The sequence below is a fragment of the Phocoena phocoena genome, chromosome 6 (assembly GCF_963924675.1).
Source record: "Phocoena phocoena chromosome 6, mPhoPho1.1, whole genome shotgun sequence".
Classification (NCBI taxonomy): domain Eukaryota; kingdom Metazoa; phylum Chordata; class Mammalia; order Artiodactyla; family Phocoenidae; genus Phocoena; species Phocoena phocoena.
The window spans coordinates 80,315,150-80,341,843 of record NC_089224.1 but is presented as its reverse complement, the minus strand read 5'-3'; the positions used below and the strand labels follow the sequence as shown (position 1 = coordinate 80,341,843).

General features: G+C 49.4%; 1 protein-coding gene across 1 annotated transcript; it reads left to right on the top strand.

The window, feature by feature from the left end:
• Window positions 1-419: 419 nt before the first annotated feature.
• On the top strand, window positions 420-25,139 carry FBXO10 (F-box protein 10). The gene is made up of 10 exons (XM_065879514.1): window positions 420-1,004; window positions 4,068-4,883; window positions 8,596-8,745; window positions 11,254-11,390; window positions 16,087-16,157; window positions 17,820-17,972; window positions 19,165-19,434; window positions 21,150-21,460; window positions 22,584-22,765; window positions 24,965-25,139. The coding sequence occupies exons 1-10, from the start codon at window positions 420-422 to the stop codon at window positions 25,137-25,139; spliced, it is 2,850 nt and encodes a 949-aa protein (XP_065735586.1).
• Window positions 25,140-26,694: the final 1,555 nt, after the last annotated feature.

Genomic DNA, 26,694 nt, shown 5'->3' with positions numbered 1-26,694 from the left:
CTTGAGGGAAAACTGAAGATTCCAGGGCATCTTCAGGAATCTGGAATCATACCGCCAGGACACATACACACATACTCACTATGTTTCTTTCTCTTTTTCAATTTTCATCTTTCATCTCCTCATTTCTCCTTGGCTTTGGTAACACAAGGTTTTATCCATAAGGTAGGGAACGTGGCTGCCAGCAGTTCCAGGGTCATATCTTTATAGTGTCTTTAAGAGAAAAGAAAGTTTTCCCTGCTGATTGCAGGTAGAAAAATCCCAGGGAAGGATTCTGACTCAGTGGGTGGAGTCCTGTGATTGGCTGGGCCTAGGTGCCTGTTCACCCCTGGGGTCAGAAGGCAGGGGATATTTTAAGAAGGGGGACTGTAAGCAGCGTAGACAAAAACCTCTTTTGTTCTGTGTCTGTCTCCCAGGTGACGATGGAGGCTGGCAGCCTCCCCCTGGAGCTGTGGCGCATGATCTTGGCCTACTTGCCCCTTCCCGACTTGGGCCGTTGCAGCCTAGTGTGTAGGGCCTGGTATGAACTGATCCTCAGTCTTGATAGGACTCGCTGGCGGCAGCTGTATCTGGGCTACACCGAGTGCCGCCACCCCAACTGGCCCAACCAGCCTGATGTGGAACCTGAGTCTTGGAGGGAGGCCTTCAAGCAGCATTACCTTGCCTCCAAGATGTGGACCAAGAATGCCGCGATCTTGGAGACCTCTGTCTGCTTTTCTCTATTTCGCCGGAGGAGGACACGTCGTACCCTGAGTGTCGGGCCAGGCCATGAGTTTCACAGCCTAGGCAGTGCCCTGGCCATGTCCAGCCTATTTGACCGAATCCTGCTGTTCCCAGGTCTGCACGAAGAGCAAGGTGAAATTATCCTGAAGGTGCCCGTGGAGATCGTAGGCCACGGGAAGTTGGGCGAAGTGGCCCTGCTAGCCAGCATTGACCAGCAGTGCTCAACCACACGCCTGTGCAACCTCGTCTTCATGCCAGCCTGGTTCTCACCCTTCATGTTTAAGGTGGGTGTCTCCCTCAGATGGATAGCCTCTCCCGGCCTGACCCTGAGCCTTACCCTCTTCTCAGTGGGTTTGTAACCCTTTTTTTGTTGGAATTAAAAAAGAGAGAGAGTTCAGTCATTAGTCCTATAACACACTCCTCTGAGTTCTGCACCAGTTGAGAAAGAGGCACAGGGATCAGTAGAGATCAATATTCTGCTTTATTCCTGGAAAAACTGTACTTAAAATAAATGAGCCTTGCACTGGAGGCCAAAATTGTTTTGTACTTCTTCCTTTCCAACCTGGACCAACTGGGACCACAGGTAGAGCAGCCAGGTTCCGGGAGCATGCCACATGCCACATAGTGACAGGAAGCAGAGAACAGGCAGCGTTCCCAGAGAGATGGCCAAAGAGGGGGGCTCTGCAGGCCAGTGACCTTCAGCACAGTAGCCCCACTCTGTGAAGAGTCAAGGAAGGTCAGGCTTTTGCCAAGGCTGACTGGAGAGAGGGTCAGGAAATATCAGGAGAACACATTCCTTCTAGGAACAGAGCAGTTGTTTCCAAAGACAAGCATGTGTTGGGATGTTGGTAGCTTCTGGCAGAACAGTCTAGAACTAATAGCTGTAGACTGCCAGGAGCTGCATTGCCTAGAAACTGATTGTGACACATGGATTTTGTACCTAGTCAACAAAAATTATATTGCCACTGTCTACCAATAACAACCAAATTGTCTCTCACGTTCATAATGATCATTATGCCACCAGTCACTTACGATGCACTTACTCTTTGCCAGCCACGTGCTTTACAGCCGTGATTAAGATGGGTAGTGTCAGCTGGCTTTATTGATGAGCAGATGGAGCCTCAACAAGGGTCTCAGACTTTGTAAGGGACAGAGGTAGGGTCCAAAGCCTGTAATCATAAGATAGGTGACTTTCCATCTGTGGCCTCATTTGATCCCCACAACAAACAGTTGTGGTAGACAGAGTAGGTGTGTCCCCATTTTGCAGATGAGGGACACTGAGGCTCAGAGATGCTGAGTAACTCTCAAGTGGATAATTAGTGAGGTTAGAACTCAAATCCAGGCCTTTGAGTCTAACCCCTTTTGAAATTACATTGTTCTGCATTCCCTGGAAGCTTAAAAGGCTGTTTGCTACTTAGAACATTTCAGAAGAACCGATGGAGTCCTTCTGTGCTCATCTGCAGATCTGGAAGAACGGTTTGTTTCCATACCTTCCACATTTCATAGTCATTTATTCTTCAGCCTCCACTTCCCCCTCACAAGTGCAGCTGCAGATCCTCAAGGGGTGGGTCCTGGCCGTAGACTTTGTAGCCCAGCCCACCATCTGGCTTAGTGCTCGGCATATATTAGTGCTCAGTCCATGCTTGTCTTTTAACTAAAAGCAGGACAGGGGGCTAGGATGACCTTGCCTGAAAAATGCAAAGGCCAGGGTGACTTCACAGCCGTTTTTTATGACTTCTGAGGAGAACTCTAGCAATGCCTCTGCGTCTCTAGAGAGCCAGGGTTTTTCTACAGAGAGGACCAAGTAAGAGAAAATAGACTTAAACTGCAACAAGAAAAAGTTAGGTTAGCCATGGGGAAGAACTAGAGAGGTTAAGGGGAGTTAAGTTCTGGGACAAGCTCTCAAGGGAGGTCACTGCTAGAGAATGTAAAATTGTCCAGGGATTACTAAGTGGGATCATGAGACACTACTACCTCATTTTATGGTTCAAGTACATCTCATGGAGCTTGGTGTGGAATCCAGAAGCAACTCTTTTTCAGGAATGCAGAGTGGCTGGTCTTCTCCGTCAGGCCTGGAAGGCTGAGGGTCTCAGGTGAGCTGTTCCGTAGGGCTGAGTAGTACCCCCACCCCAGAGAACTCTCTGCTCTCCACGTCCCTTGACCCCAGATGATAACAGCTGGCTTTTCTCACGTGCCAACTTTGTGCATGGCTCCGTGCCTGGTGCTTTGTTAGTTCGTGAGCCCCGTGTTGCAGACAGAGAAACTGAGGCTTAGATAAGTGACGTGTTTATCCGAGATAACACACCTGGAAGAGGCAGAGCTGGGAGCTGGGCCCTGCAGCTGGACCCCAGAGCCCGCACTCTTAGCCACTGCTCAGGGCACTCACCTGGTCACGGCAGTACACCTTGTCCCCCTCTTTAGGGATGTGGCCTGCTGTCTCCTGCCGTAGTTCTGCACCAGCACTAGTTCCCACTCAGACCTTCCCAGCACCTGTGTCTGGGCCTCACACTGCTGGCCCAGCCCCAGCAGAGCTCAGCCCCTCCTGGCCCACCCTGGCCTCTGTCAGCCCTCTGGCTTTGCCCAGCTCTGTCCTGACTCCACACTCCAGACTGGCCTATGTGGTGAACCTCAGGGCTGAAGGCTCAGGTGGAGGCAGGCTCGCAGGGCCAAGGGAGAATTTGAATGAAGGGTTAGTGCTTTGGAAGGAGAGACCCGGAGGAACACCACCTGGTGGGACACAGTCTCTGTGTAACCGAGACACCACGTGGGACCCTCACCCATCAGAGGGCTTGGTAAAGTTGGGCTCACATCCCAGCCAGTTCCTGTGTTTGTGAGAATCCAAAGCTCTCCCCCATCATTTCTCCCTTGAGCGACCGTCTCCTGGTTCATCTCCAGCATTGAGTCGATTCCATTTCACACAGCATCCCTCTGAGCATTCAGCATCTTCCCCCTTCTCCATGTTACCTCTCACCCCCCATGCCAAACTCTTTATTCTCACTAAGCGCTTCATGAGCACTGGTGGAATTTACTTGAGATTTGAGGGTTTGGGGAAGGGCTCTGCTCCAGAAAGTGAACTTTTCTGCCATTATCCGTTTCCACTCTTGTCTCCTGCCCTTTGGGATTGGAAGGAGGGAAGGGAAGGCAGCTCCAAATGATCCTCCTTCTGATGCACAGCAGCTCCTGGTTCCTCCTGGGGCTGGCAAGACCCTTGCCCTGTGGGGAAGGGAACATGACCAGCAGGACAGATGGCCTTTCCAGGTGCCATCCCCTTACAGAACAGTTAGAGCTCTGACTAGCAAAACAGATCTTATCCCTGTTACACCCACTTTCTCTCTTTCGTTCCCCAGACAACTTCAGGTCACGTCCAGTTTGACAACTGCAACTTTGAGAATGGACACATCCAGGTCCATGGCCCGGGCACCTGCCAAGTGAAGTTTTGCACCTTCAAAAACACCCATGTCTTTCTGCACAATGTGCCCCTGTGTGTCCTGGAAAACTGTGAATTTGTGGGCAGTGAAAACAACTCTGTGACTGTTGAGGGCCACCCATCCTCAGAGAACAACTGGGCCTACACGCATCTCTTAGGGCTTATCAGGTCCTCTCCCAGCGTGCTCCCAACAGAGGACTCTTTAATGTCCTTGGACCTGGAAAGCAGGGACCAGGCCTGGAGCCCAAGAACCTGTGGCATTGTCATTGAGGGTAGCCAGAGCCCTACCAGCCCAGCAACTGGCTCCCCCAAGGCTGGCTCACAGGAGGCAGAGGTGGGCAGCGATGGGGAAGGGGTGGCCCGGACCCCAGACAGCAGCGATGGAGGCCTGAGTCCCAGCGGTGAGGATGAGGATGAGGACCAGCTCACGTACAGACTGTCCTACCAAGTGCAGGGACCGCGGCCAGTTCTGGGGGGCTCCTTTTTGGGCCCACCACTGCCGGGAGCATCCATCCAGCTGCCCAGCTGCCTGGTACTGAACTCACTACACCAGGAGCTGCAGAAGGACAGGGAGGCCATGGCGCTGGCCAGCTCTGTGCAGGGCTGCCTCATCCGCAAGTGCCTGTTCCGGGACGGGAAGGGAGGCGTCTTCGTTTGCTCTTATGGCCGAGCCAAGATGGAAGGAAACATCTTCCGGAACCTGACTTATGCGGTGCGATGTATACATAATAGCAAGGTGCGACGTATACATAATAACAAGGTGCTGTCATAAGGCTTACTGTACAGACCCATGAGGCCTCGCTGGGTCACAAGGAACATGATTTTTGAGTGGTGAGAGGGCTTCAGTGGCTGTACGCAGGAGGGCTTGGATGGTGCTAGTATGCATTTTTTTAAAAAATCATCTTTTAATCTTATAACACACGCTTGCCTCATGTCCATCATCTGATTTGGATGAGGCAGAAACTATTCTTCCCATTTTACAGAAGAGGAAGTAGGCCTAGGGAGGAAGGTGACTCACTCAGGATCACACAGCAGGTTAGAGGCCAAACAGAATGGGGACTAGAACCCAGGTCTTCTACCTCCTTTCTCTATGTTATGCTGCTTCTCAAATATGTCACCCAACTCCTAGTAGAAGGAACAAGGGCTCTTTAGCCTGGATGCAAGATAATTTTGGGAGACGTGATCACTGCCTGTGATCCAAACTGTGTGGGTAGTTGAGAAGGCTTCCCAGACGAGGAGATGTCTAAGTTGAGTAGGATGAGGTGAGGAGAACCAAGGAAAATGGGCTGCGTGTGGTGAAAAGGAGGTGCACAGTGAGGGTTCAGGCAGCAGACATCCTGTGCTGGGGCCTGGATGTGAGGCCAAGTTCAGCAGTGTGGTGGGGACCGTTGGAAAATGAGCAGGGGAGGTAAGCAGAATCCACCTTGCCCAGGGCCTAGAAAGCCCCGTTGAGATGTATGGACTTCATACTAAGAATGGATCATCCTGCTCTGCATGCCATCAGCGCCTTGTACCTGCAACCCCCTCAGGCACCAAGGACAGTAACAGCTCAGGATGGGAAAGGCTTCTAAGAGGAAAGACATGGCCTTTTAGAAGGAAGCATGACATAGCTCCTAGGTTTGAGTCTCACTTCTCCTCTAATTCACTGTGAACGTTACCTTCCTCTCGTGTGAAATGGAAATACTGCCCCACTTCTTCGACTGGGGGGTTTGTGAGGATCCAGTGCCATAATATTGGCAAAGCACTTGGAAAGCTCTGTCAGCTTTGTGTGGAATGGAGTGGAGGGGAACAAGACTGGAGACACAATCAGTGCGGGGCAGTGGATAATTAGGGTCCGTACATGGAGAGGAGGAACAGGGCAGTCAGGAGAGGTGGCGAGGAGAACCTCGGGAGGGGAGTGGTCGAGGTTATGTGGCCTAGATTTCTGGTGCGAGTGGCTGAGGCAAAGGCAGGAACTGAGAAGCCGAGAAGGTTAGGATGTGGAGAGAAAGATGCTGAGTGCAGTTCTGGGCATGTTGAGTTTGGAGCATCAGTGACATCAGGCAGAGGTGCCATCTGGTTACGGGGGGCTGGAGCTTTGAAGAGAGATGTGCCCTGACATGCAGACTTGGGAGCAGGTGGTAATTGGAGTCATGGACAAGGAGAGACAAAAAGTTAAACAGCTTTCGTTGTAGCCCTCTGGAACTGTTGCCCCCAGGGAACTTGTAGCAGGAATTGTGCAGCCAGCTGTTCCTAGTGAGTCTCCAAAAAGGAACCTGAAAAGCTGATTTTGGCTGGCTTTTGACTAAAACAACCCGTGGTGTCTCATGAGTACGCAGCTTCCGGGAACACATATATCAAATGGCATTAATACAAGTGGGGAGCTGTGGGCGGGAGTGCCGGCTTACTGAGCTGGTCCCTGTGGCCAGGAGCAAGCCCTTGATCCAGTGGCCAGAGGGCAACCGCCCTACCTCTGCCCTCCAGAACATTCCCGAGAGGGTAGAGGCTGGCAGAGGGAATGAAGAAAAGTATCACTGACCTTGATTTTTTTTTTCTTGCTTCTTTGGGTATCTGGTAATTTTTAGTTGGAAGTGAGGTATCTTGTATAGACGGTGGAGACAGAGGTAAATGGTGTTTATGTGTGGGAATGGGCATGCCTCTTCTGTGACGCTTGGATTTTGTTGTTACGATTACCTTCAGTGAACCACAGGCTCCTGGTTCCTCCTGCATTACTTTGGCTGGTTTGCCAGTGGACTTTTCTGTTTTAGTTCTTCCCTTTGCATCTGCTCCTCCGTGCTCTTGCCCCTCCCAGCAGCAGGCCACTGCCATGGCTCTGGCTGGCCAGCCTGGTGGCAACAGTGGGTGATAGGGAGCCTCTCGTGTCTGCATTTATCTTTAGTCCTAGGAAGGTGCTGTGTCGGTGGATTTAGGACCTTGGCACTAGGCCCTTTTCAGTGGTCCTGCCTCACCCCTCAGCACTAGGGGGGCTCTAATGATCGAGGCCCAAGATATTTTCCTCCCACCTCCCTCAGGGGTAAAGCGTTAATTTTTTTTCTGTTCCCTCCCTTGAGAGCCACAGGGTTTGCTGCCCTTCCCCCAGCTGCTTAAGGCTTGTTCTTTGGGACAGGAGGGGCTTAGTGCTTTTCCCACAGTGGCTGTACTTTTCCCACACTGGCTGTACTTTCCCCAAGCGCCCACCAGGAGGGAGGCTGTCTCCCGTCTCTCGTCCTGCCCTCAGTCTTTCTCCATGAGCACCTGGCGAGGTCCATGGAGAAGTGAATAGATGCAGCTGCTCCCGGGGCTTCTGTGCTCTCACTAGTTAACAGCTGGCCTTTAACAGTTCATGGAAACGGTTAGCTGAACTCTTCTTACTGGCCAGTATGGCATGTGTCTTTTCAGACAAACAAGTGCTCACATCTCGTGTCCTTGAAGGTACCTGTTCCCTTAGGTTCCAGGCTAGTTGGTTGTCCTGCAACCTCAGCTCGCTGATGGGATTCAAGAAAGGTTATGTTTTTGAATCTTCTTGTTGTAAGTGTGGGAGCAATGTTCTTTCCAACTTTCCCCATTCTAAGCAGAAAGCTTCTCCTTGAAATTGTACTTCCATTATACTTTACCCCTCCCAGAGTTTTATCCTAATGTAGTACAGTGTTTATTGTTAGTACACAATTTACCTTAACGTAGTACATTTCATTGTTAATACATAGTTGTTTAAAACAATATGTATTCTAGATTTTTAGTATTGCTAAAAAGAGAATGTAAGTGGCAGTGCATCCCCTTAATAAGCTGTTTACTGAGTTATGGTACCTTGTTTTAAAGAGGCTTCTTTATCTTATACCAACACTTGCAATTGTCTCTTAGCTTGGAGTTCCATTGGTTTTTCCACCCCAGGATAATAATACAGCAAAAGAGATGCAGAGCGGGCAAGAATGGGTATTTGTCTTAAAAGTGGAAAGCAAAAGGGAAGGTGGGAGAGGACAGCCTACGAGGTACTTTACCCTCAGGTGCTTCCTCAGGCAGGTGAAGTTCAGCAAAGGCGTGTGTGGAAGTGCTGGATCTGGCACTCAATTCCATTCAAAGTAGCTGTGCCCTTGGACCACTGGAAATCTTCACGTAACTGTACTGCATGTAGAGTTTGCAGACCACTAAATCCCACCTTCTCCAAGCATCCTTTCCATGCCGTCATCCAGTTATTTATCCTGCTCAGAGGCTGTGAATGTGGAGCTCAGGGCCAGGCTTCCATCCAGGTTTTAGTAAAGAACTGGCGTGAGGTTGGTGCAGTGCCTGTAGGGCAAAGCCAGGAAGGACACGGAAACGGCTCAGTCCCCATGAGCACACGGCGGAGAGTGGCTGGTCTGGCATCAGGTAGAACTGCACGGACCAGACGGGAAGGAAGACTCAGGTATTCCCCAAGCAGTTTTTTAAAATACCTTTGTGACAGGAAAATGAATGGCTCTCTCTTCTCTGCCTAGATCATCATGCTCAGGAACCACATTCACCACTGCAGAGCGTCAGGCATCTTTCTTCGCTTGGAGGGCGGAGGCCTGATCGCCGGCAACAACATTTATGACAACGCGGAGGCCGGCGTAGACATCCGGAAAAAGTCCAACCCTCTCATTCTGGTACTTCCTCCATTTTCTTGCCCTTTCAGGGTGGCTCTTGGTACTCAGAAACCTTTTCTGAGGATGTTTAAGCAAATGTTGCCATCTTGAATTTCTTTTGCTTCCTGTTTGCAGGTAGTTCCTGCCCTTTTCTCTGTGTGTCCTTGTGACTCTGGGTCTCTTTCTCCAAGTACTGAGAGTGACTTTGCATAAGCCACGTACGTCCCTGCAGTCTCCCCTAGCAAGGAGGAGGACTGGATAGACAGGGAAATTCACAGGACCTTCCCTCCCTCAGCCCTGATATGCTCTTGTGGGCTTTGAGTTCGGTAAGAATAAAGATATGTCTGCCATGAAAGACACTTGGATCAAAAATAAAACAACAAATTAGTTCATTCTTTACTATTAAAAGGACACGTAGGATATTTATTCTGAAGATAACTTGTTTCATGGATATCGTGAGGCCATAGTGAGTTTGATCTTAGCCAGTGTGAAAACTACTTAAAATCCTAGAATGTGAGACCAGTGACATGAAACACCTGCCCCATAGTTTTGCTCCAGCCTTCTCTGAGAGACAGGTTTCCCAGAAATTGAGAAACATAGTGGACTTTTTATGGGCTTGGAAAAATAATATCCATCCTATACATAGTGCTTATTATATGCCAGATGCTGTTCTAAGCACTTGGTATATATTTATTTAATCATGGTTTAACTCTCACACAACCCTGTGAGATAGAATTATTATTATTCCCATTTCATAGGTGAAGACACGGAGGCACAAAGACACTAGGGACCTGGCCCTAAATCACACATCTAGTGCTAGCACTGGCCTTTGAATCCAGGCAGTCTGACTCAGGGTGGATGTTCTTAACCCAGTATATCTAGACTGCCCTTGCAAATGCAGAGAAAGGCAAGTTCTTAACGATATTTCAAGAGACATGCCTGGCCAGTGTCCTCTGCCGGCCCCTTCCTCTCACTCTTTCTGCCGTGCAGCTGATACTTGATGCATGGCCTTGGCTTAGGAGATTATTGCCACTGTTGCCAGAGAGATGAGAGGAGTTTGCCTTCCCAGGGATGGGGGGACAGGACAGTTTAGCAGGTGGAGGGGGAAGGGAGTATTACCTGCCTTTGTGAAACAGTGCAGGATAGAAATACCATTGCTTACACCTCTCTCCCTGTGCTTTTCAACCCTGTGAGGGACTTCTGTAGGCAGCGGTTACTCTGGTGAGTCTGCCAAATCCTTCAGGGGAAAATCTGAAAAGTGAGTGAGAATAGGAGAGCTTGCAGCATGAAACACTTTAAAGCAAACTAGAACTTTGTTTCCATTAAATAATTTTGGAAGAGAAACAACTAGCTTTTTGGTTTAAATATAGGATTGTATTTAGGCTATAAATTAGCAATCAGAGTGAAACAATTTTATTATAATTTATTATAACCTAAAATTTTCATCACTGTCCAAAAGCAACTAACTGACTGGGAAACAGAAAAACTAGGTTTCAGATCCGGCCCTGCCACAAACATACTATATGACCCTGGGCCTGTTTCCCATTTGCACGGTATGAAAATCTCCAAGGGTCATTATAGCTCGTACACCTGGTGACCTCATGCCTCATGGGACACCTAAGCTCCCTGGGGCTGTACCTTCCACAGATCCCCCCCGAATAAGAAGGGAAGACTAGAAGCCAGTGACCCACTCCTTCCCTGGGTGGCCCCTTGGGACTGCGCTTAGCCAAAGTTCCCATGTACTGGGGCACTGCCCCCTTCTGAGAGGTGGGCGCCCTGGGCCCTGGGGTGACATGGCCTAGCCAATGATCGTGTGTTTTGGGGACTCCTTGGAGGCTCAGAAATTTTAAGTAGTGTGCATCGCAGATGAAGGGCAGGAGCCCTCAGCATTAAGTGCCAGCATAACTACGTCCCAAGAGTCTGGGTGGGGAAGACTCCTCTCTTAGGAGTCTGCCTCATAGGTGTCAACGTGTGCACCTGTGCAGAGAGGGCAGGGCCGCGTCCATTCACTTTGTTTTTTTTTGTTGTTTCTTTTTTTTAAATTTTATTTATTTTTTTACTTTATGGCGACGTTGGGTCTTTGTTGCTGCGCACGGGCTTTCTCTAGTTGCGGCAAGCGGGGGCTACTCTTCACTGCAGTGTGCAGGCTTCTCACTGTGGTGGCCTCTCTTGTGGAGCACAGGCTCTAGGTGCACAGGCTTCAGTAGTTGTGCACGCAGGCTCAGTAGTTGTGGCTCGCGGGCTCTAGAGCACAGGCCCAGTAGTTGTGGTGCATGGGCTTAGTTACTCCGCGGCATGTGGGATCTTCCCTGACCAGGGCTCGAACCCATGTCCCCTGCATTGGCAGGTAGATTCTTAACCACCGTGCCACCAGGGAAGCCCATTCACTTTGTTTTGTGCTAGGGATCTTCCAGCAACGTAGTTTTCTCTGCTGGTTCATCCTGGCCCTGCTGTGGGGCAGCAATGAGCACTCTGCTTCTCAGTGGCGTGTCTGAGTTGCCTTCTGTGGTGTCCCGTGTTCACTTGCAGTGTAACCAGATCCACCACGGCCTTCGCTCTGGCATTGTTGTCCTTGGCAATGGGAAAGGCATCATCCGGAATAATCAAATCTTTTCAAACAAGGAGGCTGGCATTTACATCCTGTACCACGGAAATCCAGTCGTGAGGTATGTGCCACTGTACCCAGACCATCCTGCTCACCCATGGTCCCTCTTTCCTCTCTGATCTCTGTGTTTCCCTACTCTCTGTCTTTGCTTCATTTGAAACCATTTTTGTTTATGAAAACAACTGTACAGATGCAAGCAGGGAAGAGACAGACTTCACCCATAATCCCACCTCAGTCACACAACCTTTTGTGGTATTGCATCTGTGTTCTGTGCTTTTGTGTCTGTGTTTCCTTCCAGTTAACTAGGTGGGGCCTAGCAAACATTACTGAGCACTTCTAATAATGATAACAAAGGTAAACAAGGGCAGACTCCGCTCCCTAGGAGCTTATTTTAGTCTGGAGGACATGTGTGCTCAGAAATAATGCTAAAATAGGAATGACATAGAGATTTCAACTCACCTGACAACTCTGGTCAGTTGATTTTGGCTACCTGGGATGCTGTATTAAGATCTGGAGGCTACATCTGACCTCAGCATGAAAGCATGCTGTGATCAGTCAGTGGTGTAAGCTGTAGGTGGGAGGGGCCGTGGATTTGCCTTCCCATCTGTCATATGGCGCAGACTGTGATTAAATACTATCAAAGTGGTACCAAGAGAGGGGGAATCATTCTGACTAGGGGGCTGTAGGAGGCCTCATTTGGGAGGTGGCATTGGAGGTAGACTTTGAAATACAGGTAGAGCTTTTGGACTCTCATGGAGATGGGGAGTGGACATTCCTAGTAAAGGAAGCAGCTTGAGTAAAGCAGCAGAGCGCAGCAGATTCAGGGGTAAAAAGCACACGGCCCACTGGCACTTGAGAAAAAGTCTGACACAAGTTGTGACGTTAGTATAAAACATCTTAAATTGGGACTGTCCCTGATAATCTTGGATCCTTTGGTCACTGCAGCTTGAACGTTGAGGTTTGGAGTAGAAGACCCACACAGTTATGTCTGCAGTTTACAAAAATCACTGGCATCTGGCATTAATGTTCAGCAAATGTATTCTGAGAGTTTTCCCCTGCATTATTGCATGTGTACTTTTCCATGCTGTTGCAGAACCTTTGTATTTATCACTTTGGACAGTTTCAGAACTGTTCCATTGTTTTGATATTCCCTCATGTTTGAACCAGTCCTATTACTGTTCCTCTGGATTTTTTTTTTTTTTTTTTTTGGCCACGCTGCATGGCTTGCGGGACCTATTACTGTTAGGCCTCTATTTTTTCGCTATTATAGACAGCTTACTAAAAGCAATTAGTGATCACAGAGCTCTTTTTCCATCTTTTGCATTATTGCCTTAAGATAAGAGTATGGGTTTGCATGTATGCATGTCATTCATTTAACACACATTTGAGGGTTTATTCCATGTAAAGGAACAGCAGTATAAAAAGTGTGTACAAATAGTCTCTCCTCCATGGAGCATGCAGTCTCCTTCTGGGGACAGGAGCCATGAGGGAAGACTCACCAAAGCATATGCTTTATAGGTCTTCATGCAGGTGCAGAAGGAGCCCAGCCACAATTTCAGCTGAGCAAGTCAGGGCAGGGCACGTGGGGCGCTGACATTTGAGTTGTGCTTGAAGGCTGAGGTGGATTTTATGGCCATAGAAAAGGCATTCTGGGCCTGGGGCAGTGAAATTTGGGGTATGTCCAGGGAAAATGGTGTAAAAAATGTGGTGGTATGTCTGGGCATGGGATGCCCGGGGGCGCTGAGTAGACGATCAGCCTACAAAGTGGGGTTGATGCTGGAGCACGGAGGACCTCGAATACCAAATGTGGTGGGTAGAATAATGGCGCTCCAGATGTATCCATTTCCTAATGCTTGGAACCTGTGCATATGCTGTCTTACAAGGCAGAAGAGACTTTGCAGATGTGACTAAGTACGTTGAGATGGGGAGAGTATCCTGGGTTATGCAGGTGGGCCCAGTGTCATCACAAGGGTCCTTAGAAGAGGGAAGCAGGAGAGTCAGAGTCAGAGAGAAGGAAATGTATCAACAGAAGCAGAGGTCAGAGTGATGAGGCCACAGGCCAGGAAATATGGGCAGCCTCTAGAAGCTGGTAAAGACAATAAATGGATTCTTCCCTAGAGCCTCCAGAAGGAATACAGGTCTGCTGGCACCTTGATTTAGCCCCATCAGATCCATTTTGGACTTCTGGCCTCCTAAACTGGAAGATAATGAATTTGTGGTGTTGTAAGCCACTCAGTTTGTGGTAATTTGTTATATCAGCCATACACCCAGAACTTGAGGGTGCTGGTGAACTGTTGAAGGGTTTTGAGCAAGGAATATTACAACGAGATCAGTGTCTTGTGTTTTTAAAACAGTCGCTTTGAGAGAATAGGTTGTGCTTTTTTCCTTTATGTTTCTCTGTGATGGCGGATAGGGATCTGTGGGAGGATACAGAATGAATTTCGAGATCCCTGAAGTGGCCTAGATAAGGCAAACCACAGCATATTTTTTTGCCGGTGAGTTATATAACCTATGGTGTTTCTCTTTTTTTGCCTTGGCTGAAAGGAAGCACAGGACTCAGACTGGCTCATCTGTCGTTAATATCCCATCCTTGGTTCTTGGAACAATGATCTGTCCCCTTTTCCTACTGTTTTCTGATACCTCTTTTATCTTTGTTCTGCCCACCCTATGTATACACACATACATGTTTCTCCAAGTGGCCATGGATCCTTTCTGAAGGTAAGTGAGATTTGTATTAAAAGTATACCACTCATGCATTTGCTGCTATGGCACAGCTCTCAGAAATATGGATGAGACGTGCCTTGCCCAAGGACTACATCTGACCCTGAATTCTAGAAGCCCACAGTATCCATCAGCTGATTAAATTGTAGTCACATCAAAGCAGATACTTCAGATCTGTCTGAATAAAAACATAAGGATGTTTTTAACCTTGTTCTACTCCAAACACATAATGTAGATGCAGTTGGCATTTGACTTCCCCCGAAGGAAGTAAACCATTTGGACCCTGCCCTAGGAGATGGGAAGACTTATCAGCCAACTGCTGATCACTGGGGTTCTGTGAGGAGCCAGGCCCTGTGTTAGGCTCTGAAGAGCCAGGTGAATATTTGGATCTAAATCCTTCCGCTGCATGCATGGTAGGAAGTGGGAGGGCACCTCCTAAGAGAGGGGGCCGGTGCCCCTCCAGTAGGGAAGGAGAACACAGCATTCCTGGTAGTAAAAGTAACAAACAGCAAATGTGTATGCTCCAGGAATAACCCAGTTCTGCTAGGGTCTGGGTGTGACTGGCTCTGTATTTACAGGCAAGAAACCAAGGTAGAGAGACTGGAGAGAAATGCATGTCCTTTAACATGCTCAGGTGTCTGGTTCTAAGGAACACATTCACGAGGCCTTGCCATGGTAGTAGGGCTGTGTGTAGCCCAACCCATGGGGTTTCACATATGTGTTGTCTGATGTTCTTAAAACCCTCTTTTTAAAATCTGGTTTTCTTCTTATAAGGCATGTCATTATTTTATGTTTTCATTCAGTGGATAGGCGACTGAGTTAACAGAAAATAAGCTAAAGAGTAGCTGCTGGATACAAACAGAAGACAGTAGGCTTGTTACAGGCAGAGTCTGATTCAGGGACATAAATCACTCCCAGACAAGCTTAACACAGCCTCCTAGGAATTCTTGACACTACCAAGACTTTACCTGTGATCATGCACCATGATGACATTTGTTTAAAATGGTGTTTATACGAATAACAAGTATTGGCAAGAATGTGGAAAAAAGGGAACCCTTGTACACTGTTGGTGGAATGTAAATTGGGGCAGCCACTGTGGAAAATAGTATGGAGGTTTCTCCAAAAACTAAAGATAGAACTACCATATGACCCAGCAATTCTATTCCTAGGTATATATCCGAAAACAAAACCACTAATTCAAAAAGATACATGCACTCCAGTGTCCATAGTAGCATCATTCATAATAGCCAAGATATGGAAGCAGCCTAAGTGTCCATCAACAGAGGAGTGGATAAAGAAGATGTGGTATATAAACACAGTGGAATACTACTCAGCCATCAAAAAGAATGAAATTTTGCATTTGCAGCAACATGGATGGACTTGGAGGGCATTATGCTAAGTGAAATAGACAGAGAAAGACAAATACTGTATGATGTCACTTATATGTGGAATCTAAAAAAATGCAACAAACTAGTGAATATAACAAAAAAAGAGGCAGACTCACAGATGCAGAGAACAAGCTACTGGTTACCAGTGGGGAGCGGGGAGGGGCAATATAGAGGTGGGGGAGTAAGAGGTACAAACTATTAGGTATAAAATAAGCTACAAGGGTATATTGTGTAACACAGGGAATATAGCCAATATTTTATAATATCTATAAATGGAGGATAACCTTTAAAAATCGTGAATCACTGTGTTGTACACCTGTAACTTAGATAATACGGTACAGCAGCTGTACGTCAATAAAAAGTAAAACAAAATAATGGTGTTTACATGTGGCTAACAGTCCAGAGAGGCTGCAGAGACATGGATATAATGATATGTGCTTCTGTGGCATAGTTGTAGGTTATTTGGGGTCAGTGGTAACTGAAGATTGCTAACTGCCTGGCTTCTGGGGCTTGAGGAGGTGCTTCATGCCCCTGTGGACCTGAGCCATCTGGGAAGCCCACAAAAGAAGGCAGGCACCTTGGATGGGCTTTGTCTTTGATACATGACATAGGTCTGGTCTCATCTTTTGTCTTCTCCTTCCATTCTAGCCGGAACCACATTTTCAAGGGCAGCGCAGCCGGCATAGCTGTGAATGAGAATGGCAGAGGCCTCATCACAGGTAGGAGTGGGACTGCCTGGAGCTGAAGCCCCCAGTGACCACAGCCAAGCCAACGTCCCAGGCTTCCCACCCACCCAGTCCTTCACCTTGACACACTGGCCTCCTTGATAGTGGGTAGCACTTGGGGATGCCGGCTCCATGCACTGGCCATGCTAATCAGGCAGGGAGAGAGCGTCTGCTCTTTGCCAGGCCTGGTGCTTACAGGATCTGAATGGATGGCCGTTTCTGACATAACACTGTCAGAAACATTCATGCCACACAAACTGTCTGAATCCCTCCTCTTGGCTTTTACGGGCTTGTGCCTGCTCTGGCAGTCCATCCCCGTTTCTCCTCTGCCTGGCCAATTCCTGCTCATTCTTTGAGTCTCAGCCTAAGTGTCACTTCCTGGGGGAAGTCTGCCCTGACCTCCCATTATACATCTACACTCACTCTACCCAGTAGGCCTGCTCTGCAGGACATTTTACTTAATTTCTTGTGATCTGTTTAATGTCAGTCTCTTTTGTTGTATCCTATAAGGCAAGGATCAAGTCTGTCTGGTACGTCAGTGTAGCCTCAGCCCAGAGCGTAGCCATACCTAGGACATTAAGGAGATTCAGTAAATATTGGGCCAGTGAATCCCCCTGACTGGATCCAGCCTTCCTTCATTTATTGGACGTTTTTTGAGTACATGCTGTATGCGGGAGCTGGGGATACAGCAGTGAACAAAACATGATTTCTGCTGTCAAGAACTGACATTTTAGGAGGGGAAAAAAACAAAAGCATTTTTTTCCCCAGGGAAAGTCATATCTGAGGGTGATAAGTGCTTTACAGATAATTAAAATAAAGTGATAGAGGAACTGTGTGGGTATTTAGTATTGTATGGTCAGGGCAGGCCGTTCTGAGAAGGTGACATGTAAGCCAGAAGCTGGATGATGGGAAGGAGCCCAGGAAAAGAACGAGGATTCCACCCGGGCCTATCTGTGGGAACAGACTTTGCATGCCTGAGGAGCACAGAGGTTGCTCATTTGACTGCAGTGTGGTGAGCCAGGGGCAAGGAGTATGAGATGGGGTCCCAGAGGCAGGCAGGGAGGGGCCAGCCACACAAGGTCTCATGAGCCATTGCAGTCCTGTTGCAGGAGGCTGAGAGTCTGCCCTGCCATCATGCTGGGGCAAGCAGTGTCGCAGGACACCCCTTCTAACTTCTGGCTCCTCAGCCCGCTCACTCCCAGAGACATGGTGGAGGGGAGAGGAGAGGAAGGCTGTGGTCAGTCCAGAGCTGAGGCTGAGAAGGACAGGCTAGCGCCTTTCCAGGCGTGTGGGGGAATGGCTGGATTCTGCTTCAGCCCTCCCAAGGACAGCCCCCCAGGACAGAACAGTCCTGCCTGGCCTTGGTCCAGGGACTCTAAAGCCAGTCTGTTCTTAGTCATCAGTCGTCCAGGCCGCTGGGTACAGTGGATGCTGGGGATGTAGGAGACCACAAGACAGACACGAACGTTGCCCTTGAGGAAAGCAGACAGTAGACAAGTCCCTAGAAAGTCAAACACCAGACAAGATTCGGGGTGCTGACTGCTGACGGGAAGGCCTAGGTGTCTTTGTCCAGACTTGCCTTTCTATCAGCTGTCCAAGTCCTCGTTGCCAGCACTGTAGGTGACTCTTGACTCTCTTTTCTGCCTCTTCCCATAGAAAATGTCATCCAGGAGAATCAGTGGGGAGGTGTGGACATCCGCCGAGGAGGGGTCCCCATCCTCAGGAGCAACCTCATCTGCTTTGGCTATTCCGATGGTGTTGTTGTCGGGGATGAAGGCAAAGGCCTGCTAGAAGGAAACACCATCTACGGTGAGGGCACATTCCTGGGCGAGGGGTTTGGGGCCCAGCCCAGCCTGGAGGCAGGCAGCCCAGGCTCCATCTCCAGCCTGTGGGTCCTGAGAAAGTTGCTGCCTTTCCCTGGGCCTCAGAGATCTCATCTTAAAGAACAGCATCCATCTCAGGTCACAGCCACATAGACCCTACCACTTACCCACATAGAAGGCACAAAGCTCTCATAAATCACCTTCTAATCCAGATTGACCCCATGGGGTCAGCAAAGCAGAGAGCTTTATCCCCCACTTAAAACAGCAAAAGGCAGGAGTGGATCTTGCATAAGGCCAGGGCCATTTAATTTCTCACACATGGACGTCTGACTTCTCTTATCCTTTCTTTTGATCCAGAGAACTAAAAATATAATGGAAGAAATAGGGTAATCGTAGAAGGAAAAGTGTTCTCACTCATTCTGTGATTTTGGGCAAAGCTTCCATCTTTCTGGACTGCATCTCTAATAATAATAATAATTATACTAACCTACGTTCAGGCTCTGGACTCTTGCTAAGCCCTTTATATGCATTAGCACATTTAATCCTCATGACTACCTTCTGAGGTAGGTACAGTTACTAAACCCATTTCATTTCATTTTTTAATTAATTTTTTGGCCACACTGTGTGGCTTACGTGATCTTAGTTCCCCAACCAGGGATTGAACCCATGCCCCCCTGCAGTGGAAGTGTGGAGTCCTAACCACTGGACTTCCAGGGAATTCTTGTAACCCCATTTTAAATGTGAGGAAGCTGAGGCACAGAGAGGTTCAATAACCTGCTCAGTGTCACACAGCTAGGAAGTGGTAGGGCTGGAACTCAAACTGAGGCCACCTCCATCTCTGTGCAGGGAGGAGTTGGGCTGGATGAGCTCTGAGGGCCCCTTTGGCACTGTCACCATGGGCTTGTGTGCTTCTCATCTGGAAGTGGGGCCTTGACAGTTCCCAGAGCACTTTTATACCCCCATGGAATGATTGCTGTTGTGAGATTGACTTGTTATTACCCCTCTTGTATGGAGGAGAAGCCTGCAGCCAGGCCGTAAAGTGACTTGTCCGAGGCCATTTGCAAATCAGGGACTCTGTCTCTAGGCCAGCACCTTTCCTGCTTCCCCTCTCGGGGAGGCACTGGGTGCTGCCTCGCCCGTCACTCGGCCTCAGTGACCAGCTCCTTTCACTGTCCCAGCTAATAAGGGCTGTGGTGTGTGGATGATGTCGTCTAGCCTACCCCACATCACCAGCAACCACGTTAGCTACAATGGCGTGTATGGAGTGGCAGTGTTCAGCCAGAAGGATGGCTCCGGGGAGTCCCCTGGAGGCCACGTGGCCCAGGAGAACTTCGGCGAGGACGGGGACGCCACCCTCTGGGAGACGGAGCTGGAGAAGGATGACGACCTGCTGCGCCGGCCCATCGCCACAGCTCTGGTCGAGTCTAACACTGTTAATCACAACGGAGGTGAGTGCCCCTCCCTACAGCCTCTGCTCCAGGGCCTCCCGTGCTCTGCCTGCCCTAAGGCCCTTCTAGCCTCTTCAGCCACTTACCCGGTACCCCAGCCCCCTGGACTTCACGTGCCCTTGACTTGAATCCATTCTTTTCTGTTCCCACCCATCCCACCCTGCCTTTCTCTTGCTGTTTCTCTTGCCTGAAATTCCCTTTCTCCCATCACACGTCCCAAATAACTCGGACCTCAGAGCCCACTGCAAATTCGCCCTCACCCTTTGTCCTTCTCTCCTTTGACCTGTGCTCTCCCGCAGCCCCAGTGGCACTTGATAGGGGGCCTGGGATTGTATTTGTTTCTGTGGCTGTTTCATCCACTCTGACAGGCTGTGAACTTGAGGCAAGGAACTGAATCCCACTCCTGTTGGTGCCCCCTCCCCTCAGTACCAATCCCACACCTGGCAGACACGTTTCCAATCAATTCTGAGACACATTTTTCACATTTTAACATCTCTGATGAGATGCACCTTACAGTTGATGGCATATCATGGTTTAATTGGCAGTGGTTTTTCTTTCTTAGAGAACACAGAAAATAAGAGTATTTAAAATCCATGTTATCTTAAACTTGATTTAAAAAATGACAGTAGGTGTTTGATGTTTATTGAATTGGAAAAAAAATTATTGTGAATTTCATCCAACTTCACAGCTCCCAAACCTGGCTGATTATCAGAATTACTCTGGGGGGCTGATGGAGGAAGGCTTGTTAAAAAGAGGTCCCTGGGCCCTAGTAAACTCATCCCCCTGGGAGTGGCAGAGGCAGGGAGATGGGTAGCCAATGGCCCCAGCCCACTTATCTGGAAAATGAGTTCTGTCCCCTCCCAGTTCAGGGTTTCCTCTACATGGCCATGCTGTCCAGTAGGACAAGCAAAGCCACGTAAATCCACAAATACTTGATTTAATTTTGCTGTTCTCAACCAATCCAGGAGAAGCAACAGGCAGTTGGCACCAAAAGGTTCGGGGTTGCAAGCTCACAGCTCAGAATGCTCCCGTGTGACCCCGCAGTCGGCATCCTCCCACAGCCTCCTCCTGGTGCTGCTGGTGCCTCTTACCACTGGGGAGAACTCCTGCTTACCCCGGGTCCACCTGCCATGCTGTCTCTCCCCACGCGCCTCTAAGCCTGCTGATTTTGTGCTTTTTTCTACAAACACATAGTGTTGCTAAGATATTTCTTAAGAAATAAGAAAATTTCCCAGAATAGTAGGGAGGCAGATTCTAGCTCAGAATGGAAAGCAAAACAAACAACTTTCTAGCAGGTGTATCTGTCTAGAGGTGGAATGGGCAGCCTTGATCAGGTAGTGAGCCTCCTGTCACAGGTGGTGCAGATGGGGGTAGGATGAGGCTGCTGGAGGAGGCATGCCAGCACAGGACGAGAGCCTGGGCCAGATGACCAGCTGAGCCTAAGGAATCTCGTCACATCATGTTTCCCTGGCCACTTCAATGAGGACTTGGTGCAGAAGGAACAGAGTTTCCTTGCTGGTCCTGGGTTTTCTCCTGCTCTGTCATCCAGCTTGGAAGATGCAACCGCCAAAGGCTGGTTCTACATGTTGCTACCTCTCCTCCCCCTCCCCCTCTCCTGGGTGCACAGTTCTGGGAAGGCTTTTCCTAGTGGTATTGTCAGCAGTGACCCTGGGACCACCCTGTGTTTTCTCTGCTCCCAACCCCTCTACCCACAGCTTCAGGACTCTATGTCCAGAGTAGTGAGTTGCTGCATGTCATCACCAACGTGATCCATGCTAATGGGGACAGAGGCATCACTGTGGCCCAGAGCAGCCAGCTCACCCGTGTGGCCAACAACAGCATCTCCTGCAATCACCAGAGTGGGGTCAAGGTGGAGGCCCAGTGCAAAGTGGAGTTCCGAGGCAATGGTATCTATGACAACAGAGGCCATGGCATCATCACCAAGGGTGACAGCACTGTCATTGAAAATGACATCATTGGCAACCGGGGTAGCGGGCTGCAGCTGCTGCCCACGTCCGACACGAAGGTATGTATGTGTGTGTGTGTGATGTGTGTGCCTATGCAGGGCATGGCCCTAGGAGAGCCCTCGTGCCCTCTCTGCTGAGAAGCAGAACCTTAAACCCTCAGCACTCTGCAAGGGTGCTGCCGAAACCCAGCCTGGGAGATGCAGGGGGACTTCACGCAAGAGGGGACGCGGGAACTGGGCCCTGAAGGATGAACAGGGGGTACTGGCAGGAAGCTGGGGCGGGGGTGCCACCCGAGGTATCTTCGTGGTCTTCAGTTCAAGATCAGGGCTATTTTAGCTCTCTTCTCCTAACAGAATAATCTCGCACAGGACCCAGTATGGAGTATGTGCTTAATGGAGAGAAGTCTTGCCTCGGGGCCTTGGCACCCACTGTTCCCTGTATACCCGGAGTAGCCTTCTCTCCCCTTTTCCTACCTACCAAGTCCTACAGCTTGGCTCTCCCTTTCTTCTGGAAGCCCTTTCTGACCCCCCAGGCTGTTTGAGGTGCCCTTTTTTTGTACTTTTAAGGTGCTTACGCCCACCCTTCACAGGGCACTTCCCACAGTGCTCTGCGTCTGTTCCTTCGCCTGTTTTTCTTCCCCACAGGACCTTGAGCCCCGAGCTCCGTTTTTACGCAAAGCACTGAGCTGGGTGCTAGGGTTTCAGTGTTGAGCCAGACAAACCCAATCCCTGCCCTTGTGAAGTTACAGTCGCAAAGCCTCTTTTCGGCTTTGTGACTTCATGAGTCAGTGACTTCAGCAAGGAGTAAGGAATCCCTTGGCTTTGCATCCGAGCACTGTGGGAGCAGAGGAGGGGAGGAGGGCTCGCTGTTGCCTCAGTTGGGTCGCCAGTGGCTCACACCCCATCTGCTGGGTCTTTGCACATTGTTCCTTCTTCCTGGAACAACTCTCCTCTGCTCTGTACCTGATAAACTCCTACCGCTTACCCGTCACCTCCTCCACAAAGCCTTTCCTGGTTCTCTCTGGGCTGGTCTCGATAGCCTTTCCCTGAGCTCGCATGGCTCAATGCTGACCTACCTAGCATGCTCTTACCCCTCAGTTTTATAACTGGTGATTCACTTACCTGGCTCCCCTACCAGTCTAGGAGTCCCTGAGGTATGACAAGCTCTGGCTGCCTCTCCCAGGTAATAAAGAACCGGATCCATTCATTCCGGGCCTACGGCATTGCCGTGCAGGGCCGTGCCAAGGCTCTGCTGCAGGAGAACACCGTCTTCCAGGGCAAGACCAACAAGACCATCTTTCAGCAGATCTCAAACAACCAAGAATGCATCATGCAGAACAACAAGTTCTTGGTCTTCAAGAAAAAGTAAGTGCATGGGGTTGCCTAAACCAATCTTCTAGAACCACAGTGAGGTCACTGGGGAAGCCAGGCTCAGAGACTGCAGCTGCCCTTGCTCCCTAGTCCTGCTAGCTTTCGGCTCTGGTCAGGTAAAGGCCTGTGCTTGGGTTTTGTGTCAGGCCTGAGGACTGAGGCCTGAGGGCTGAGGACCTGAGCCTGACTCCCTAGGAGGGAATAAGCTTTAAAATAGTCAGGGGTATGTGGTTTCAAATCTCACCTCTGCCAGTTACTGGCTGTGTGACCTTGGGCAAGTTACTGAACATCTCTGAGCCTTAGTAAAATCCAGTTAATAATGTCTGCTTTGTAGCACCAGTTTAAATAGGATCATGTGACCTAGCAGCATATCCGAGGTATCACACAAGTGTTCATTGCTGTGGCCGCTGTTGCCCCTTGTTTCTAGTATTTCTGCCTCAGTTTACAGTTGCTTCACACTCACCTTCCCCAAACCCTTGTCCTTCCCTGTTCCTCATTTTGATGACATCACCATCCATTCTGTTCCAGCAGCAAAACCTCTGCCTCTCCTTCTCCCTGACACTGAAGTTCAGTCAGCTACCAGGTTCTCTTGATTCTGTTTCTAAAATGTTCTTGTACCTGGCACCTCCTCTTCCCAACTGCTGCCACCCTTGTTCGGGTCAGCACCCCTCATCCTGACCCATGGCCCCTGTTCCCATTACCGCTGTTTCAGTTGTTTATGGATGGGCTCCGTTCTGGTTGGTTGATACTTTGCCATACTGGTTGCAAAAATAATAATTAGTAATTATTATTGATACCATTGTTGTTGGTATCACTCCTGCACTGTTAATCCTACTGTCTTGTTGCAGCAGCTTCCTGCCTGGTCCCCCTGCGCTTGGGCTACCCCGACCTGCAGGCTGTCCTCTGCATCCTGCCAGAGTAATCTTTCTAAATCAGCTCTGGCCACGTCACATGCATGGTCAGAAACCCTGGATGGAGCCTCTTTTTTCTATAGTAATGATCTCTACTCTGTTTTTTTATTATACACTTTCTCAGTAACAAATATTTTTTGAGGAAACCCCCTCAGTATGTATATTTATATAGTCATAACTTATAAAATACGATATAGTAGAAATTCTAATATTGTCTTCCCAAATCCCAGCAGATCATATTGTAGACTCCCTGGGGTCCACTTCCTCCTCCGGCTTTGGAGACCCCAGGGTACAGGGTACAGCCCAGACCTGTAGGCCTGGCATTGGCCCCTGTGCACTGTCCGCTCCTAATTTCCTCTCTTTTCATCACTTCTTCTCAGGAGCTCACTCTGCTGCCAAACGCAAATGCTTGCAGATCTTTGAACATAGCCCCAGGCTTTTACTCACCCCACAGTAGCCAGCCTCCGACTCTACCCATACCTTTACAGTCCCACTCGTGACATTATTATCATAAAAATACGTAAAAGCCAATGTTGCTGGCTTAAGCAATTTAGGATTTAATGTGTGTAAGAGGCGATCCCTTGTAACTCAGGACAGGTTCCTTGTAACTTAGGACAGAAAGCCCTAATCAAAACATCACTACCATTTGATTTTCCCCAACCCTTCGTAACCTCCGTAAGAGCTTGAGGGACTGGAAGTCCACCAGCTTGTCTCCTGTAGATCTGCACTTTCTAGAATGTCATCTAAAAGAAACAACACAGTGTGCAGTCTTTTGAGTCTGGCTTCTTAACACTTAGCCCAGTGTATCCCAGATTCACCTGTGGCATCTGTCATTCATTCTTTTTGTCGCTGAGTGGTGTTCTATTGTATGGACGTACCACACGGTTTATCTGTTCATCAGCTGAAGCATATTTAGGTGGTTTCTAATTTTTTGGTGACAGTGAATAAAGCTTGCATGACATTTACAGTCATACAGGTGGGGAAAAAATGGGGCTGGGGGAATGAAAGAAAAACAAGCAAGCCACTGGTCTTATCTAGATCCTTGTTTAAAGATGGGGAAATAGAGGACAAGAGGGAACCTATCCAAGGTTACATGTAGATCTGAAGTAGAGCTAGAACTAGAATTAGTTGTGCCCATGTTCCACCTCCTTTTGCTATCACGTAACTAGGGAGATGCGACCTATACCCAGATTTAATAAACAAAGCCAAAGGTAGGTTTGTGCAGGGCATTCAGCAGATGCTCTAGACTCCCAAAGGGTTCACTCTTATTTTGCACCTCCAGGTCTGATACGTGGTGCCTGGCGAACCCACCAGCACGGCCTCACCTTGAAAACTCTCTCCGAGGCCCCTCTGCTGCCCACAGTGGGCAGAAGGTGACAGCCATGGCAACCAGGATCACAGCCCACGTGGAAGGTGGTTACCACAGCAAACGCAGCATCTTCTGCACCATCCTGTAAGAACGGAGAGCCACGGAGTGGGGCAGCTGCGGGCTGTCCTCAGACTCCGAGAAAGAAGCACATACCCTGCTCTCAGGCTCAGGCCCTGCCCAGCCAAGCTGAGGTTGTGGCCTTTGGGATGGAAGAATTAGTGCTTGTGAAGGCTCCTGGTCTCCTTATCACCGCCCTGAAAAACAAGCTCCCAAGTCTTCTGGGGACTAAGAACAAGGTACCTTCAAAACCCTTTGGCTCCACAACCCTCAGCAGGAAAGAACTTGGATTTTTTTGATTGGTTTTTTTGGCCGCGCCATGTGGCTTATGGGATCTTAGTTCCCCGACCAGGGATTGAACCCAAGCCCTCAGCAGTGAAAGTGCGGTGTCCTAACCACTGGACCGCCGGGGAATTCCCTGGAATTATTTTTCAGGGAGAAAAGGGGAACCGAAGTTGGTGGGTTTCTAGTCCCTCGAGGTCTTATAAAGATTATGAAAAGTTGGGGAAATCGATAATGAAAACCTTGGTCAGGGTTTTCTGTTTGAGTTACAGGGAACTGCATTTTATATACGCCAAACCCAGAATTTTCTCAGGGAAGAACGGATTTACTTCTAAGGGAGAGAAGTGATTCTAGTGAGATGGAAAGAGCCCCAGATTTTCCCCTTTCCTAGACCTCACTTTTGACCCTACGGGGACACTGCCACACCCACCCTGCTGCCTGGGGAGGCTGGCGGAGTTGTGTTTGGTTTTCTTAAGGACACAGTTCTCTTGGACATGGACCTGTGAGGGAGGAAGGGGCTTGGGATAAGGAGCCCCTCTTGAAAGGCTGCCCCAGGAATGACAGGGACATGCTGAAAACAGGAGGGGGCGTGTGGAGAAGGCTTCTTTCAAGTGGCTTAGGTGTGCAGGTGCGTGCTGGGCTGGATGGTGCAGAGATGCACCTGACTGCTCTACCTTCAGGTTGCTCCCAGATTCAGGAGGACATTGGTTCAGCGCTTGCTGCACAGAGAGGATTGAATCCCACAAGCACACCCAAACCAGGTGCCCCTCCTGGGTGCAAGACTGGCAGAGACCGAGGTGCCTAGGGCCCTCGTCTGTGTCCACATTCTCATGAATGACCTCCTGCCTTTACTGACCCTACCAAGGTTTCCCACTCTGTGCCTTGGCTCACGCTTTCCCCTCTTCTGGGTGTACCCTCCTCGCCAGCTACACATGCCTAGGTCCCACCCATTCTTCCAGGCTCGACACTGCCACCCGGATGGCCGTGCTCTGCCCTCTCTGAGCCTCCTCTGCCCTTTCTCTGCCCCCACAGGGTATATTCTGCCTAGCTTAGGAGTTACCCGGGCATATCCCTGTCCCACTGACCTGCCTGTAAGCTAGCTCCATTAGGGTCACCACATGTGTCCCCAGTCCCCATCCCAGGGGTAGGGTTAGCAGCCTGAGTGAGGAGAGGAAGGCTGGCTCCCAAAGGGCTGTGCTGAACCCAACTGTGAATGTGTTAAGGTTCCAGAGCCAGGTAGGCTCAGACCCACTGCTCTAGGAAGGGGGCCGATGCAGGCCTGGTTCAGCCTGAACAGTCCCCCG